Source organism: Hippoglossus stenolepis, chromosome 21 (assembly GCF_022539355.2).
Source record: "Hippoglossus stenolepis isolate QCI-W04-F060 chromosome 21, HSTE1.2, whole genome shotgun sequence".
NCBI classification, from domain to species: domain Eukaryota; kingdom Metazoa; phylum Chordata; class Actinopteri; order Pleuronectiformes; family Pleuronectidae; genus Hippoglossus; species Hippoglossus stenolepis.
The window spans coordinates 18,918,272-18,935,412 of NC_061503.1; the positions used below are offsets into that span (position 1 = coordinate 18,918,272).

General features: G+C 42.2%; 2 protein-coding genes across 7 annotated transcripts in view; both read right to left on the reverse strand.

Annotated features, from left to right (window-relative positions):
- The window catches only part of kansl1a (KAT8 regulatory NSL complex subunit 1a), a 29,337-nt gene extending 24,007 nt beyond the window's left edge, over nucleotides 1-5,330 (reverse strand). For 3 of the 5 annotated variants that reach the window (XM_035146308.2, XM_035146311.2, XM_035146305.2), the window contains exons 1-2: nucleotides 5,266-5,330; nucleotides 4,645-4,718 (exon numbers count right to left, since the gene is read on the reverse strand). The gene's annotated coding sequence lies outside the window, so the exon portion shown is untranslated. Of the gene's footprint in view, nucleotides 1-447; nucleotides 1,534-4,644; nucleotides 4,719-4,811; nucleotides 5,215-5,265 lie in introns of those variants that run through there. The other 2 variants (XM_035146307.2, XM_035146306.2) reach the window with 2 other exon arrangements.
- A 6,023-nt stretch (nucleotides 5,331-11,353) lies between these two features.
- Nucleotides 11,354-17,141, reverse strand: part of LOC118101045 (corticotropin-releasing factor receptor 1) — a 41,289-nt gene continuing 35,501 nt past the window's right edge. For both annotated transcript variants that reach the window (XM_035146674.2, XM_035146673.2), the window contains exons 11-14: nucleotides 16,755-16,840; nucleotides 16,416-16,551; nucleotides 16,269-16,310; nucleotides 11,354-13,199 (exon numbers count right to left, since the gene is read on the reverse strand). In XM_035146674.2, the coding sequence (XP_035002565.1) occupies nucleotides 13,059-13,199; nucleotides 16,269-16,310; nucleotides 16,416-16,551; nucleotides 16,755-16,840 (405 nt within the window). In that variant the 3' untranslated portion in view covers nucleotides 11,354-13,058. The remainder of the gene's footprint in view (nucleotides 13,200-16,268; nucleotides 16,311-16,415; nucleotides 16,552-16,754; nucleotides 16,841-17,141) is intronic.

Sequence of the window (17,141 nt, forward strand, 5' to 3'; positions counted from 1 at the left end):
GCTCGTTGGGAGCACGTAAACATTTTCAGTCGCTGGCTACGTAGCACACGCTCACCTCATCGTGTTAAGTCAATAACGCCCACATTGATGTGTATTATTATGCGTTAAAAGCCGCGGTAACACGCGAGCTAACCTCCCGAGCCCGTGTGGTATCGCTGACGTTCGGCCGGAGCCACAATAACATGACACCTCCACGCACAAGTAGTTCCTAACACCGCTATTGCAGAGCGGAGACCTGGTGTTGCATTGCAATGAGACTACGGGATAAACAGAGGCGGTGTGTTGTTGTAAATGTACCACGGTCCTCCACTGCTCCCCCCCCGGCACGCCGCCCGGAGCCGAGCGGAACCCGGGTGCTGTTAATGCAGATGTGTCCAAAGCGCACAAGTTGGGAGTAGACGCTGCCAGAGGAGCTAGCTCGCTAACAAAGAAAAAGGAGGAACCTACCACGTGACGAGGTTGCACTATCCGAGGGAATTTCGGCAACAATCCCCTGCAGTTTATGGAGAAACCAAAAAAATAAACCAAAAGGGTGCGAGGGGGAGAAAAAGACGCGTTTTGGATTCGATCAATCCGCCATGAATTAATCCGAAAAGGAGAAACCGCGCGGCCCGGGTCTCGCAGCCGCTCGGGCTCGTTCCGGATTCAGGCAATGGGCGAATCAACCATCTCCACCTTCCTCGGCTGCTAGCTTCGCCTCGCCGCCGCCACAGCGAATATAAGACAAGGCCGAGAAAAGGTCCGATCTCCTCCGCGTCGCTTCAACTGTGGGCGATCCCGCGAGTGTCCCGCGCGAAAAAAACCCGGTTCTCGGTGGGCAGGAGGGGGTCCGGAGGGCAGTTTGTCGCGGGGCTTTTTCTCTCGTTTTAGGGAGAGACGCTTAGAAAATGGCGGCTAGCTCCGCTCCCTCGGATTTGAGTCTGACAAACATAGAAGTGCAGTGTGTGTGCGTGCGCGTGGTTGTGTGTGTGTGTGTGTGTGCGCGCGCGCGTGTGTGTGGTTGTAGGCGGGAGACAGTTCTCGTGCTCACCACTAGAGTGAAGGACAGATAAGAGACAGAGGGAGATACCACAGGAGGGCATTGTCTTCAAAACACAGCTCGGGGTCCAACATGCACTTGTTGTTACACGGGCTGCGATCGAGAAGCTGCTGATTAGTGGTCACATCCCTGCCGTTGTTTATCTGCATTTTATACTGTAGCTCTTGTTCTATTCTGGCACTGTTTTCACTTTTTTTTTGTTTTTAAAATACACTTACATCTGCTGCACCATAATTTCACAGGCCGTGTTAGTCTAATGCACAACTTTGTAAAGCTCCAGTTATTTATGTGTGAATCTGTTTGTTTGGCGTCTGCCTCGGTTTCTCGTGTCTTTCAATCACCGTATACTTCAAATATCTGTGTTGTCGGATTAGCAGATACTTCTAGTAGTTCTGGTGGCTTTCATCTCACGGCAGTGAACTTATTCTTGACCTATTCTTGACCTTTTGTTATTCTTATTGATGCCTAAATTTAGCATTTATTTCAAATATAGGCTCTATCTATTTAAATCAATTTATTAAATTAAATCTCATTTAAAGACTCATTTTTATAATGTCTTACCTAGATTTCTTAGGTATTTTTGTGTGTGTAATTGTTCTATGTTTTGACAGCCTATTGTAAACTTGTTTTTGAAAAGTGCTACATCATGAAAGTTTTATTATTATTATTTTATTACACATACTGTAATTTAAAACCAGTTGGGACAATATTAATTCAGATTATTTGTTTGTATATCACGTTTCCAGCTGAATATACCAGTAATTCCTACTTGTCTAATCACCAACCTAGCAGCTGCCCAGTAGTAGGTTTTACTACGTATCCTTTGATCTTTGTGATTTGGTTACTCACACATTTATTGGGAATTTGCATCAGCAAGTATGTCGACTCATCCATCTTGTAGTCTTGTCTTATAGAGGGATTTAGGTCTCAAATTAAGCTTATATTCTATATATTATATAACTGTGTTTTATTTTGATAATTCTATTTAATACATGTTACTTTATATTTTGTCTTTGTTTTTAAATTGTTTAATTTTTCCTGTGTAAAGTAACTTTAACATAGAAAACCATAGGTAAGTCTGTTTTATTCTAACATAAAAACTGCAACCTACAATTAATCTGCCCTGTTCATATTTGAGAAACTGATACTAGTGAATTTTTAAATCCAGGATCTTTATTTTTTTTACCAACACTTTTAAAAGTCTTACATTTAATTTACAATGAATTAAATATTTTTCTTGCCTGCCATCAACATAACACTGTTGCTCGTAGCTAGGAGCCTAATCATTTATTTATTTTTTAATTGGTTAATCCATCCATCAAATTATCTAGATGCAAGTCATGTTAACTGATTGTTTATGATACAAAATGCCTAGAATATATTTTTAAAAATGTGATTCAATAAGTTAATCTTCTTAATAAATAATAGTAGGCCTTATTGTCCTTTCTGGTTTTCCCTAATTGTTTAAAAAGCATGTCAAGAAAACATGTGAAATTGGATTCTCTGTAGCATGTGGTGAGTGGGGCCCTGTTCTAAAGGGATAAAGCTAAGTGCTTGAAATGACTCAGTATGCTTCCTAATTATATTGGGTATTAAAGGAGAGGAGATCAGCCCTGTCACTGCTCACAGGAAATGAGACTGACTACTACAGCAGCTGTTGTGAAGGTGCAGCCAGTGGCCACTTGAAGGAGCTCTTCTCCACATGACTGTCGTGCATCCACAACCTAAATATATTACACCACCATATGTTGTTTACAGTTACACACTGACAAAAACGAACTGGTGTAAATCAAATCCTACCACATCTATGCGGTAATGCGGCAATAAATACTTCTGATTCTGATTCTGATCTACACTCACGGAAACTCCAGAGATGGATGTCAAAGCAAAGATATTAATAAAAATGCTATTTAAAACATAACCGTTTAAAGGTTGTTCTTGTTTAGTCTGTGTCAGAGGATGGTAGCCTGCAGTGGATAAAGAAAATATAATATATAACTATATAATATAATGACAAATAACCACAGCACAAACTGCTGCCATTAGAGTTACAAGAAAACATTTCTGACACAATCTCAACAAAACTATTTACAACCTTTAAACAGGAACGGGTTTATAAATGTCATTAAAATGTATATATAAATAATTTTACATGAGAAGATCATTTGCAAAAGTCTATGTTTTAACTTTAAATTGGGAATCAGTTGATAAAACTGATAGCCAGTCCTAGTTTTAGAAAGATATTACTGTTACATGGCTTTTGTATTAGACTGCATTACACTGTACATGTATTTTTTAAATTGTGTCCATTATCTGTAGTCTTCACTACAAGGACTTAAGACTTGGCAGCTTATTGAGTAAAAGTCAGGCCTTGTATTAAGATTTAGTTCTTATGCCTTGAATGCATATATGATAAAAGAATGAAGCCCTGGATCAGAACGTCATTTAAAATGAATGGTTCAATACATAATTGAAAGTCTGTCTTTAGCTTTACAATGACCAGCGTTATTATTTAGTTATTATTAAAACTGTTTTGTACTGCACCTCTCAAAGAGTATTTCATGTGAACAGCGCTGACATCTCCAGACAAGACTTGTTGCCCACAGGATGTTTGGTCACTTCAATGAATAATATCACATTAATGTTTATAATATTGTTGTGAATTATTTAAAACCTGTTATCTATTTGAAATGGGTTAATGTGTGATCACATGGGTTCAGTTTCTCTAATCAGCCAGTGCGGATGAGAAACACTCTTACTGGTAAGAAATGCAAATTGATGCATATCACTGATTTCCTGCCACTGAGCCATTACCAGACTACTAGAGTGGACATGCATGATAAATAAGTCATTATTAATGATGTGTGAGACGAGAGAGAGCAGCTGCCTATCCACCGGAACTTAAAAATTAACTAAATTTATATCTGCATAAAAGTCTTGGGAGGCAAACGACGAATGAAAGGATGAAATGGCTGATGTGACTTTTCGATAGTTATCCAATGTGCTGCATTTATCCTCGTCTATGATACAGGTATTTTGTGCAAACATCCATCCATCTGTTTTCTCATCCAGCTCCGGGGAAAAGAGGCGAAATGATGTGCAAACTTCCAACTCACAGGCCACATCCTCTGGCTTCTCCTGGGGGGGGGGGCGGATACTATATTGTAATCCATCCGGTGTGTTTTGGGTCTCCCCGGTGTTTGAAATACCTCCACAGGGACGGTTCCAGTCCTCATGGCCCTCAGGCGTCTCCATCCAGAGCCAGAGCCACTATTCCTTTAGAATCCACGATTTCATCCAACGCCCCCGGGCGAGGACTGAAGAAGAACTTTGCGTTTGAACTTACCCATTAAAAACCTCTAAATGAGAATGACCATTAATATTTAAGGATAATTTTAACTCCCCGGTTGAAGGGGACATTCCCAGGCAACAGAGCGGCTGTTCCTTTAAGGCTGAACACAACTTGTTTGGGTCACTTGTATCCATCAGGTCCTCCTCCTCCTCCTCTGTTCAGACCCACTAACCACAGGTGAGGGCGGGTCGAGAGCATCAATCCCTGAAAATTAAAACCAAATAATACTAAAAAATATATTATTTAAGAATACCTTTAACTCCATTGTGGGAACAGTCCATTCAATAATCCAAGGGGCCATAGTTCCAGTGGGAGATACCACGACACCTTCAATCAGAAAGAGACAGAAGAGAGAAAGATTAGTTTCACTATCGTCAATCATCTCAGACTCTGTAAATACGGTTGTGTGTGTTTCCTTACGTCCAGCTGGCGTGCTAGCGCTAGCATGCTAACGCTCCCTGATCACTGAACGTTTATAATGAAAAAGTTTTAAATGTGGAACAACGTCCACAGCGAGTTCGGAAATTCAGAAGCAAGTGACAGTCGGGGCTGGCTGGCGGGTTGCGGTGCGGGGGGGGCGCGCTGCCCGGGATTTCAGCGACGGAATCAAAACAAGAACTTTCTCCGGACGCTAGTTCGGGAGCTAACGCTAGCGGGGCGAACGCCGCTAGCGGGGCTAAGCTAGCGCTGGTTAGCTCCTTAGCTCCCGCAGCGACTTCTCACTGACGTTTTTTACACGTTTGGCGCAAAAGTGTGGCGGAAAAAACCGCACAACTCGAGGCGAACCTCCGGAGGCTTGAGTGACTGCGTGATTTCTCCTGACGAGCGGCGCGTCGCGTTATTAAAAGACAAAAACAAGATAAAAATCTCTTACCTGCTCGTCCTGTTACTCACCGCTTACCACTTGATAACAACCCGCCCCCGCCGTCCCATTGGTCGACGCGTCTGTTCCGCGCCTCCCATTGGCTGCCGCGGCTGTCAGTCCTCTGCAAATGCCCGTACAGCGGAAATAAGGACGAAAGTTCATAGCACGAAACTTCATCCTCAGAAAATATTGTTTTTCGTGAGGAAACGTTTGAGTTTGTGTCACAATCTCCTCGATGTTCACAACCAGCTGATTTTACTGCGCCATTAAAAGTCAGTTATTTGCAGCTCTCGCATGCTAGCTGCTCACAGCCCAGCCTCATGTGTGCACACTTTAATATGCTCATGTTTTTAATGCTCTGTCTGCAGGACGTCACTCAAAATCACCGTCAGATCTGCAGAAACCAACAAAAAGCACACGCACACAACACTCACGGCTGCAGAGGAGTTCGAGCAACATGTTTCAGGTCATGTTATTCTCTGCATGACATGCTACACACAGGGATCTGCATGGAGAGAGAGTGGATGGGTGTGGAGGTGAGCAGGAGAGGAAACATGTCACTGAGGAGTGGAGTCAAACTGAGGCCGGAGATGAGTGTGGGCTCTTCTCCGGGGCTGGAGGGAGATGTAAGTGAGCAAGGCAGCACAGGGTGGATCTCCAGGATTCAGCTCTGCACAGGGACTCTCACAGAAAGAGGCCCAAGAGAGAGAGTCACTGCATTTCCCCACTTAGTGTCAGTGAAGATCTGATCTCCCTGAGTCACATCCACACTTACACACTGAATCACATCCACCCACACCTCATGTCCACGGCGGCAGAGCCACACAGGCCTGGATTAGAAACAAGCTGTTTACGAGATGAGACGATGGGATTGGATCTGACACAATAAGGGAACAGCACCCGGGGAAATGTAGTGAGAAATAAAAGAAGAATTCATATTGAACAAGATAAATAATAAAAAATACTATGTGCATAAGTAGAAATGTGCATATACACGTCTAATGGGCCAAATGACACAGACTGTTTATTTCAGAAAATGTATATTCATGTGTCGTATGTCAATGAAATAAAATATAGACATGTTATTCAATGCATGTGTAATATGAAATAGAGACTTGTGTAACGTGTCCCTGAAATAAAGTCGCTTTTTGCACATGTGCAATGTGTTCATGGAGTTCAGATTGTTTATATGTGTGTATCAGTAACATTTAAATATTGACTATTTCTATACATGCACAGTATGAAATAAAGAGTGTTAATATTCATGTGCAATATGTCAATTCAATTCAGATGTTGTATCGGCATGTGTGTCAGTAAAATGTTCTACTCATGTACAATAAGAAATTTACACATATTTGTGCAGTATGCCTCTGAATGTACAATTTGTATCTCCATAGTTTGTTTAAAATGAGCTTTATAAATAAACCTGGCTTGACATGTTATATGGATCAGAAAATAGAATCCAAACAACTATAAACTCAGTCTGGTCCCCCTGGCAGCTCTGTCTCCCCTTTGAATCCAGGGAGAGTTAATTGACCAGCGACTCTCAGCTGGGCCTCTCACCTGTTCACCTGCAGCTTCTCTCTGAGCCTCCTCCACAAAGTGCTGATCTGGATCGATACCAGCAATGTGCCTCACGAGAAGTAAATCATTCTTATACAGTAGATATAAATATGGGATTTGATTTTATTCTCCATTGTATTTCTGATTGTATTAACATGGATCTGATGTCCCTGTGGGTCGTTTCATTTCATCATGAACCACAGTGGAAATGAGCCGTTCACTTTGTTGAGTTATTCTCTGTGACGTCTGCGGTTGTTGGGACGTGTCACACTTTCTCTCCTTCAGTGAAGCAAAGTGAAGTTTAGTTTTACAGAACATTAACCTGTAACGAGGCCCCTGATCAGAGTCTGGGTTGATCCTCCCTGTGCTGTTATTGTGAAAAGTCTTCAGGTCACAACCACGTCCATCTCCAGCTGTGAACGTAGCTGATGAGCTTCTCTAACAACAGTTTCTTTAAACCACATCTGGATGTTTTCCCTCTTGGTTTCCTCTTCTTCATGAAACAATCCTTCACAGGTTGGTCTAACACCTTCTCTCCTCTGAACGTGTGTAGATCTTCTGCTGTGTTGGTTTAACCTCAGAATGAAAGACTGGAGTTTGAAGGACACTGAGGAAACATCTAAATGCAGTTGCAGTGAAAACGACACTAGATGGAGCTGAGACATCATCACAAAGTGTCTCCATCACATCACCATGGAAACACATAACATTTCTATTATTTACTGTAACACTTTATTAATCTTCTATAATCACACATTAAAAGGTTAATAACACATAAGTATGTCACTGTAAACAGATACAATGACATCTTAAAGTTTTTATTAGGTGTGAAGGATTAAAGCATCTCCTGTGAAGACACACTTAAGGTTATTACAATTATGTGTAATTATCTGTTTGCTCAGCAGCCTCCACTTTATGTGTGTCCACAGAGGAAGTTATAGGTGTTGACAAACGTGTTAAACATTTATATCTAATTAAAGCTGCTTAATTATAAGCCGTCAAGTAAATGTCGATATAAATGCTTCAGTGACACACGTCTCTTGAGGTAGATTCACAGTTGTATCATCATTTTCCCTGCACACTGTTGAAGAAGAACATGTATTTGCACTTGTGACAGATGGTTTCACGTTTTCCAGCCGAAGCCACATTCTTCAATATCTGGTATTAAAAGGATTTTTATGTTCAAATTCAATTTTAATGAAGAAAAACAAGAGATAAAGATGATAACATTTCCTTTATTGATATAACTTTTACAGCCAGTTGAGACATCTCGTTCCTCCACAGGAAACACTCATCAGTATTATGATAATATATAATTATGATAATAATACTAAATCAACACTGCGCATATCATGTATCACATTTTTATGGATTTTCTTGTAATTCAGAATGACATTTACTGTTTGTGGAGACACTGTGAACTTCTCTCAAATTAACAGTCAGTTTTATGTTTGTAGCGATGGAAGCAGTAAAGACTTTGCAGGGTCAAAGGTCAAAGGCTTGAAGATTTAATACACAGATTTAAATAATGAATCTGTCTGACTGTGGAACCCAGACAAACATAAAAGACAAGTTTTATTCAAGCTTAAGTGCCGAGGTACAACTCTGAAATTCATATTTGATTATTGTTATATAATTTGCATGTTAACATCCGATTTAACATTTAATTAGCCAGAAAGAAAAGGAGAGTATATTTACTCAAGTACTGTTATTAAGTACAGGTGTGTGGTAATTATACTCTGTACATCTGAGAGATTAAATATTCTTTCCTGGCTTAATAAAGTAATTAAACACATTAATTTGCTGGAGTAATATGATCTTAACTGGTTATTCTCTGACGTCGTTAACCCGAGGAGACCTAGTTACTCCAGATGTGAGTCTCAGACACATGTTCCACTGAGCGCCGCTCGGCCCGACGCCTTCAGACCTCCTGACGTGTGGATTTACAGTTTCTGAACTCATCGTATTCGACGCTGTCTGAGGGGATTTACGTTCAGCTTCCTGCAGCTCGTCACTGACGCTGCACGAGGGATGAATTCAAACCCGGGAATCCATCTTTCTAATGAGTGCATCACTAAATTAAATGAAAATATCCTTAATGCATCGTTTTATTACATCTGCTCAGAGTTCATCCTTTTTGTTTTTAATATCTGTGGATCATTTGGAGACTCTCTGAGCCGAAGGTGAAGTCAAGAGGGTTTTAGAGACGGTAAATAAAGATGGACGACATTGATCGCCCCCTTGTTGCTGGCTCCGCCTCCTCCATGTTAGCAGATGGGACAAAGTAGACATTGAATAAATGTTATTCAAAGATGGTTTCTGTCATTTCAGGTCGTTCTTATCACAATGTTTGTTCAAATGTTTCTGATAAGTTTGGTTGTAATTAGTTATTTGATGATATAAATTACATTGTGACACATTTTTTAGTTCCATCATCCAATAGAAGTCTTCACACAGACACCTTGAAGTCGTTTTAATTATTCTATTTGTTCTGTTAATTCGAGCAGTGAGGAGGATTTAATCAGCCTCTCAAAAAGAAAAGAGCTGTGAAATTATCCTGACAGCTTCAACGTCTACGTCATGAAGTCATTGTTCCAGTTTGATTTGCTAACAGCTCTGAGGCCGAACGTCAACGAGGAGAAAAGTCATTTGATGGATCCAGCTGATCCCGAACAGCTCAAACAAGTCTTGACTTTGACGGATGAGAAAAACGCAGGAAATCCAACCTGTTCTAAAAACGTGATTGACACAACATGGGCTTGTGATTATTTCTTGACTTAATCTGATTTCTGATGAGCGATACGGACTTGTAGTACGAAGACCTTGACTCACGACCTTCACTCCTGGCTCCCAATACACAAGATGGCAGCGTTTGTATTTTAGTTGAGACGTGTCGTCCATCTTTTATTTACTGTCCATGTTTCAGGAAGGTTTGGCTGCACAGAGCGAGTCCGTATCGACCGAGCAGCAATCAGGTCAGTCGGGTTTCAAAGGGTTAAATCAGGGAAATGGTGAGCAGGCAGCTTTATTGATTTTCCTCCATTGCCTTTTTTTAGAATTTCATTATTGTGCCGAAGGAGCCGTGCTGTGGTTTGTGCTCCGATGGCGACGCAGCCTGATCCGACAGCAGGAACGTTTTGGTGCCACTGCACACAAACAGTCATCACACAATCACCAGAGCCGTTTCACTAATGAGAAGAATAATCAAATCATCCTGATTAAAGCCTCATCAGCAACTGTGAAGATGGGCGAGAAACTCTGTTGGTAAAAATGAATCTTGGCCCAGAAGCTGCTCTGCGGGCGGCGACTAAACCGTCGTGAGCTGCTCACATCCGATGCAGAATCACAGCGGCGCCGAGAGGCCACAATCACCACGCATATTCTGATCCGTTAAAAAACATCATGAACGCTGTCAAAGTCGGTTTTTGCAACTCCACCACCACCACCACCACTTCCACCCTCCACCTCCTCCTCCTCCTCCGCACATCGCCTTCCGCTTCGCAGTCGTGCTGTCGTGACATCACAGATTAAACGCAGGAAATACTCCTGTCTTGTTTTTTGCGGTCATGGGAGAAAACAGTGCATGTTCACTTGGGCAGAAGGATCTTATTTAAAAGCTGTGCTCCCCTTTGAGGCACACACACACTCACACACACTCACACACACACACACTGACACCCACATGCACACTCACACACATGCACACGGAACCTTAAAAGGATCACAAGATGCTCAAAAATGTATTTCTTGTTTACTTTGGTCTCGGGGGGGCCGTGCAGACAAATGGCTGTATGATCCCGAGCCGAGCCTTTAAAGCTCGAACCCCATCACAGCAGCGGCCGAATGTGTGCACGTGAATATTTTCTTATTTTAACCGAAAAGCAAATTGTGTTGTCTTGTGTGTAAAATGTTCTCTATAAATAAACTTGACAACGCATCCATTGAATTTTTCATTCAGTCCAAGTCAACACCCAGGTTTATTATTATCTCTTGACATCTTTCCAAGTATGAAAATAACAATATAATAGAAATAAATAACAATAAATAATAACGATAAAGTGAATTACATAGTGACTTTGATTGACCACCACACGAAAGGAGAAGTCAGTGTTTCTCTGTGTCTGAGCAGATGTTTCCTTCTGTGCTGGAACGACAACATGTCCCCAACAGACGCCTGCTCACAAAACATATTCGGTTTCTGCATTTAAAAAATAAAATATCTTTATTTTTATTATTAGGGGGAAACTTCCTTCACATTGCAAAAAAGAGTGCACGAGGGTTTTCTTGAATTGGAGCACGTGTAAAAAAAAACTCCTGGAACATCAGAATAAAACACGGGAAATTCTCTTTTCTCAGATTATCTGAACATAGACTGTGAATAAAAATGGACGACATGACGGCTCCCGAAAGTGAAGCCAAAGCGTCTCGATCGCCCCCTAGTGGCTGGCTGCAGTATAGGTCGTAAGCTCCTCCTCCTCCATGTTAGCAGATGGGACATGAACCCAATTAAAAAGTCAAATCATTTCTCTCAGAGATGGTTTCTGTCATTTCAGGTGGTTCTTCTCACACTGATGTTTGTCATGTTTTAGTTTGAATTATTTGATGATATAAAAACAGGCCGAGACGTCATGATTGACAGCTGAGACTGACTCCTGATTGGCCGAGCACGTTTATCGCGGCTCCACCCTCACAACTGACTCTGGTGCCAAATGTTCAAGATGGCACCAGAGTTTTATTAGAGCTTCATTTCTAGACAGCGCGAGGAAGTGGAGACGCATCGTCCATCTTTGTTCACAGTCTACGAATCTGACATTTGATCACAACCAGAACTCAAACATCATGTGACAGGATGACAACAAAAACAACAACACGACGTCAGGGTGACGGAAAAAGAAAGACGATGTACAATTTGACAAAAACAGCAGTTGGTAGAAAAGCACAGGCGTGAGGCAAGCCGGTCGGAATGTGGACTGTGAGCGACCACATGGAGAATGTGCCCGTATGATTTACAGTGTGTGTGGTTTGTCTGTTTTTCCTGTTTTGGTTCATATCTGTGTCGACTCCACTGGATTTTATTTAAACACCCCGCGCCATAATTTATATTTACAAGAAATCAGTAAACTGCTCAAACGTCACGTCGAGCGAACGCCTTCACAGATCCTCCACAGATCCTCCTGCGCTCATGGTTCCCTGGATCTCGCTGCTGGAGACGCAACAAGAGGTAAGTCTGTATTTAGCTGAAGAGGTTTGTTCCACATCAAATTCAACCATGAATGTGAAAGTAAATATTATAGAGGTTTGACAAAAATCGTCATTAGCTTCCTCACATCACACCACCTTCATTCCTCCGCCAGGGACGTTGTGTTTTCACCCTGGTTCCTTTATTTGTTTGTTATTTCTCAACAAATCCAGAACAATTTCCCACAGAAGCTGGTGGGAGGATGAGACCTGGGCCGAGAGAGAACTCGCATATAGGAACAAATCCAGAATTTTTTAGTTTTTTGGACATTTGGGTTGATTTCTCAGAGGATAATTTGTGTAGTGGGAGGAAGTTGTTTCATCCATCTTTACTTACAGTTGAATTCGTTGAATTTTCAGAAAGAAAACAAGCCACTAACCCTTCTACTCATGTAGAATTATTATTCTGGAACAAAATCTCTTCAGGTAGAAAGTCAGGAATGAGTTTAACCCTCTGGAAAGTTGATGAAAGTAGCACGACTGCACCAAGCTGACAGGGAACTGAGGAGGATCGCACAACACCAAATCAACACAAACACAGTGATCACACAATCGCTGTGACGACGCAATGTAAAAAAACTAAACTGAAAATAAAAATCTAAACAATAAGATTTGAGTAGCTTTGAGTCCAGTGTCTGCCGCGGTGGACCCAGGTCAGTGCAGTCCAGTGGCAGCAGCAAAGTAAAAGCAGGAATACAACAAAGAATTCCTATGGCAGATAAACAGGACAGGAAATGGAGTGCTGTACATTCAAACCCAGCTCGGTCACGTGCATCTCCTGATCCACTAACCTCCGGTCTCAAAGTCCTCAGCGTCCTCATTCCTCAGAGTCCAACGTGTAATGTCCCTCCTGAGGTTCAGCAGCCGGACGCAGGCTCTCGCTCTCGTGCTGTGGAGCCGCGGCTCGTTAAGTGTTTCAGTGAACTCCAGTGATGTGGCAGAAAACACACCTCAAAGTGTGTGTGTGTGTGTGTGTGTGTGCGCGCGGCAGGACCAGGCTCTCATAGCGACGTGGACTGCTTGATGCTGTGGAAACTGACCCGTGAAGGGGACGTGGGGATGGACATGGCCTGCGTCATCCGGACCCGGATGGAGTGCTGCTCCTGCCACCGGTGGAAACGCTTCCTCGCCGCCGAACGCACCTGCCGACCACAAACCAGAGGAGACACACCGGTCATTCACACTGACGCTGGATTCTTAGAAACCGCCTCCTGCCGTGTGTGAATTATTCAACATGTGATGTGCATGGATGCTAAAAGCCAACATTGAAATAAAAGTATTTTAAGTCGTAAAATGCAAAACATTAAATATGTACAGAGCATAAGAAACAACTGCTTCTTTGTACTAAAAGTCACAAATCAACATGAAAGGAGATTTTATACAGAGACAGAAAGCAGAAGAACATCGTTTCATTATAAATCACTGTCGGTCCAGACTGAATTAATTATATTGCAAATGTGCAAATAATGTTAAGTTTGTTTTTTTATATTTGAATCTGTAGAAGCCAATATTTATTTTTATTTTGCATTTCCAACATTTTAGAAAATACAAAAACACTGTTGGAAACCAGTATTAATAATAATAATAATAAATCTAATTTTTTTTGAGTAAATCATAATTAAAATTGACTAATTCGGGGACTTCTCTTTCTCTTTATGACCGAGAAATATGAGATTTTAAGGTAAATTACAAAATGTTAATTCCAAATTATGAGAAAATAAGATGAATTATTAGACAGAATTCTGATATTTTAAAGTAAATTATAAGATATAAAGTCAAAAGTATGAGGTAAAAGTCAGCTTTTGATTTACTGCCACAGATTTTAAAATAATTTACTTAGAATTTAAAAGTAAAAACCTCTGCTTCTGTCTTACTTTTGACTTCATGGATCATATCTGTCTCATTATTCACACTAAAGAGAGGATTTTCATTTCTAATCGTTCTTTTGACTTTTAATTATTCATTAGCTTTTATCTTTCTCTTCTGGCAGAAACGAGCTTCGGTATAAATGCGTCTCTGCAGAGTGAAAGTGAATTTACGTCTCCGCTTCATTTCCTTAATGTGCTCTGCAAACAGCATCTACAGAAACACGGAGTCGTACATCATTTTAAAACCGGCTCCTCTGCTCCACCGTCCCAAAATCAATCGTCCCATGTGTCCCACTCCCCCCCCCATCACTTCCTGTCCTCTGTGATAATGTAAAGGAGGAACTTTAATCTGCAGCGCTGATCCACATAAAACCCCAAACCTCATTTTAGCGCTGTAATGTTTTACAGCTCGTTTCATCAGCGGACTAACCAGCATCGTGTTTGACGTCTGTCCTCTGGCCCACGGTGACATCATCTAATCCTCTACACATGTTCCTCAGCTAAATGTTGTTCTCTGCTCCTGAATGTGACCGAGGGTTCCCCCCCCCCCGCTCATCTTTTCTGCTTCCCTAACAAAACACTGAATCAATATCCTCCGCGGGTTCGACGCTCGCTAGTTAAGCCCCTGGTTGACGCGACAACGCGGCTCAGGATGAGATAGTCATTCATCATCCGGCCGGAGAACACAGTGTGGGACGCTAACCAAAGGGCAGCAGTCAGCTGCTATTACATCCACATGCTACTCGAGGAATAACCGGAGAGGTAATGACCATCATGTGATGTGATGTGAGGCCGAACGCCACCGACGCACACATCAACCCAGCAGGTCGCCTTGATTAAAACAAACCATTCAGACGTGATGGCATCATTAGGATTCTTCCTGGGGTCCGGCTCAGGTGGCACGATTAGGATCCGCTCGGAGACACCGGCACGTAATTCACAGGTCGTCGTTAAAGACAAAACGCTATCGATCCGGACTAAGGCAGCACGATGGAGCGACTAATTCAACCAGCGCTTTAGAAGCTGTTCCCTGTGAGATTCAAACCTTCTGAGGTCCCTGGAAACCGATTTTCTCAGATTCCCACTATATCTGTGTCCCAGTGCAGCGGCCACATCCGTCACTGGCTGCATCTGGAGACTGATTGGGTGAATGAGGCTCCTTCAAATGCAGCGGAGAAACTCAATATTCCATCCTCGAGCAGCGGAGGATACAACATCGTCCTCAGGTAAACATTCACAGGTTCAGTGGTGGACGAAGTAAAAGTACAAATAAATACGCAAATATCCACTCAAGTAAAAGTAAAAGTACATTAACTTTTCTACTTGAGTAAAAGTAAGTATAGCTGTTTGTACTCAAAGTATTCAAATTAAATGTACTATCTTATTCCCTGATGCAGCGGGTCTGTTCTCTTTATTGATCACTCAAATGTAAAGTAGAATAATCATCCTGTGGTTGAACCGATCCATCAACCAGACTCATGTCACCGTGACCTTTGACCTCCCACCACTCTCATCGAGTCAGTTCAACGTTTGAAATGAAATCGATCTCCAGGAAACACAATCACCAGATAAAAAAGTTTTTTTTGTGAGGTCACAGTGACCTTTGACCTTCAAACCACCAGAATCACATCAGCTCACCCTCTAACTTCTGCCTTGTGTCTGGATGTGAACAGATTCAATCTTCGTCCACTCACAGGTCAAACGATTCTGCAGTTGATGCTCAGAAGTTTTAATGAAACCTGACACCCGGGACCTGCCCCCGACAGCGAGGTGACAGAGCGCCACCGTTTTTGTTGTGTTTGTGACGTTTAACAGAAAAATAAAATAGGCACACCCCTCCTCTAACGGCCGGGCTCTAACATGCGGGATGATCCGATATGTTTACGCAAACTCTTTGCAAAATAAAGTAAAAAAATAAAGTTGAATTCCCTTTCTCGAGCTTGTGCACACCAGAAATCTACTATATACATAATAATAATACAAACAACTCATGTTAATATGCATAAGACTAATAATACATCCCACATTAACCCTGGAGGAACATGTGTGTCTCTGCGCAGGCGTATAAATCATCCTGTTCTATTTTGAGCTGGTTTCACTGCTGATTTCTCCATGAATCCAAATGAATGTTGACACTGTCAGGAAGCGTAGAACGTGATGTCACACGTGTCGGGACATGACAAGTCGTAATTGCGCCCTGGAAACAAAACGCTCCGAGCTTCATCGCTCACAGCCGAGGAAGAGGAAGAGGAAGAGGAAGAGGAAGAGGGAGAGGGAGAGGGGAGACGCCTGCAGAGGGAGAAGCTAAATGTTGGGTCGATAAACGGACGTGAACGTGCTCACCTCACTGTTCAGGAAGCAGTAGAACACCGACACAAAGAAGCCCTGTGTGAAGAAGAGGAGAGAACCATCAACTCCCTCATCCTGCTTTAATCACACACACACACACACACACACACACTGACGTCTCCTCAGGCTGACGAATCGTACCTGGAAGGATTCCAGAAACGAGTTGAAGTAGATGAAGACGTTTTGGGAGATCTCGTCCTCGCCGGGGTTGACGAAGAACAGCATGTAGGTGATTCCCAGGAGAGGGAGCAGCACCAGCGTCGCCTTCACAGCCTTCCTGCAGATCAGACAGCCGAGACAGAAAAAACCTCCGTCACACAGGGACTACAGCTCCCAGCGAGGAGCGGCCCTGTGGTCCCACACTCCACCGATCAAGTGCAACGCCTGAATTATTCAAGGTGTGAGCCTACAGGAGCTAACTGAAAAGTTTTGTCTCCTGCAGGTAGAACAGAGTAAAACAGTTAAATCTAAATGTGTTACCTGTACTGGATGGTTTCTGACGTGGTGGACGCTCGCAGCTTGGTCATCAGGATTCTCACGATGTTGAAGAGGAAAATGAAATTTATCTGCAGGGAAATCAAACACAGAAACGTGAGACTCTTTATAAAGACTTTTCAGAATCTGGAAACGTCAGAGAGTCGTTGTTTTCTGCAGCAGGAAACCGACGGTGACCGGTTTCATCACTTTAAGTAATTCCTTGTATTGACTGTTGACTCTAAACCTTTGAGCAAAGCCACACATCTCCGTGGAAACCTGTGATATTATTGTTAAGAATTAAATGTACCAAAGTGCAATTTCCCTGCAAATGTGCAGAATAAATATCAGGGAATCAAGATAATGAGAAAAAACAAGACAGAAGGAAAAACG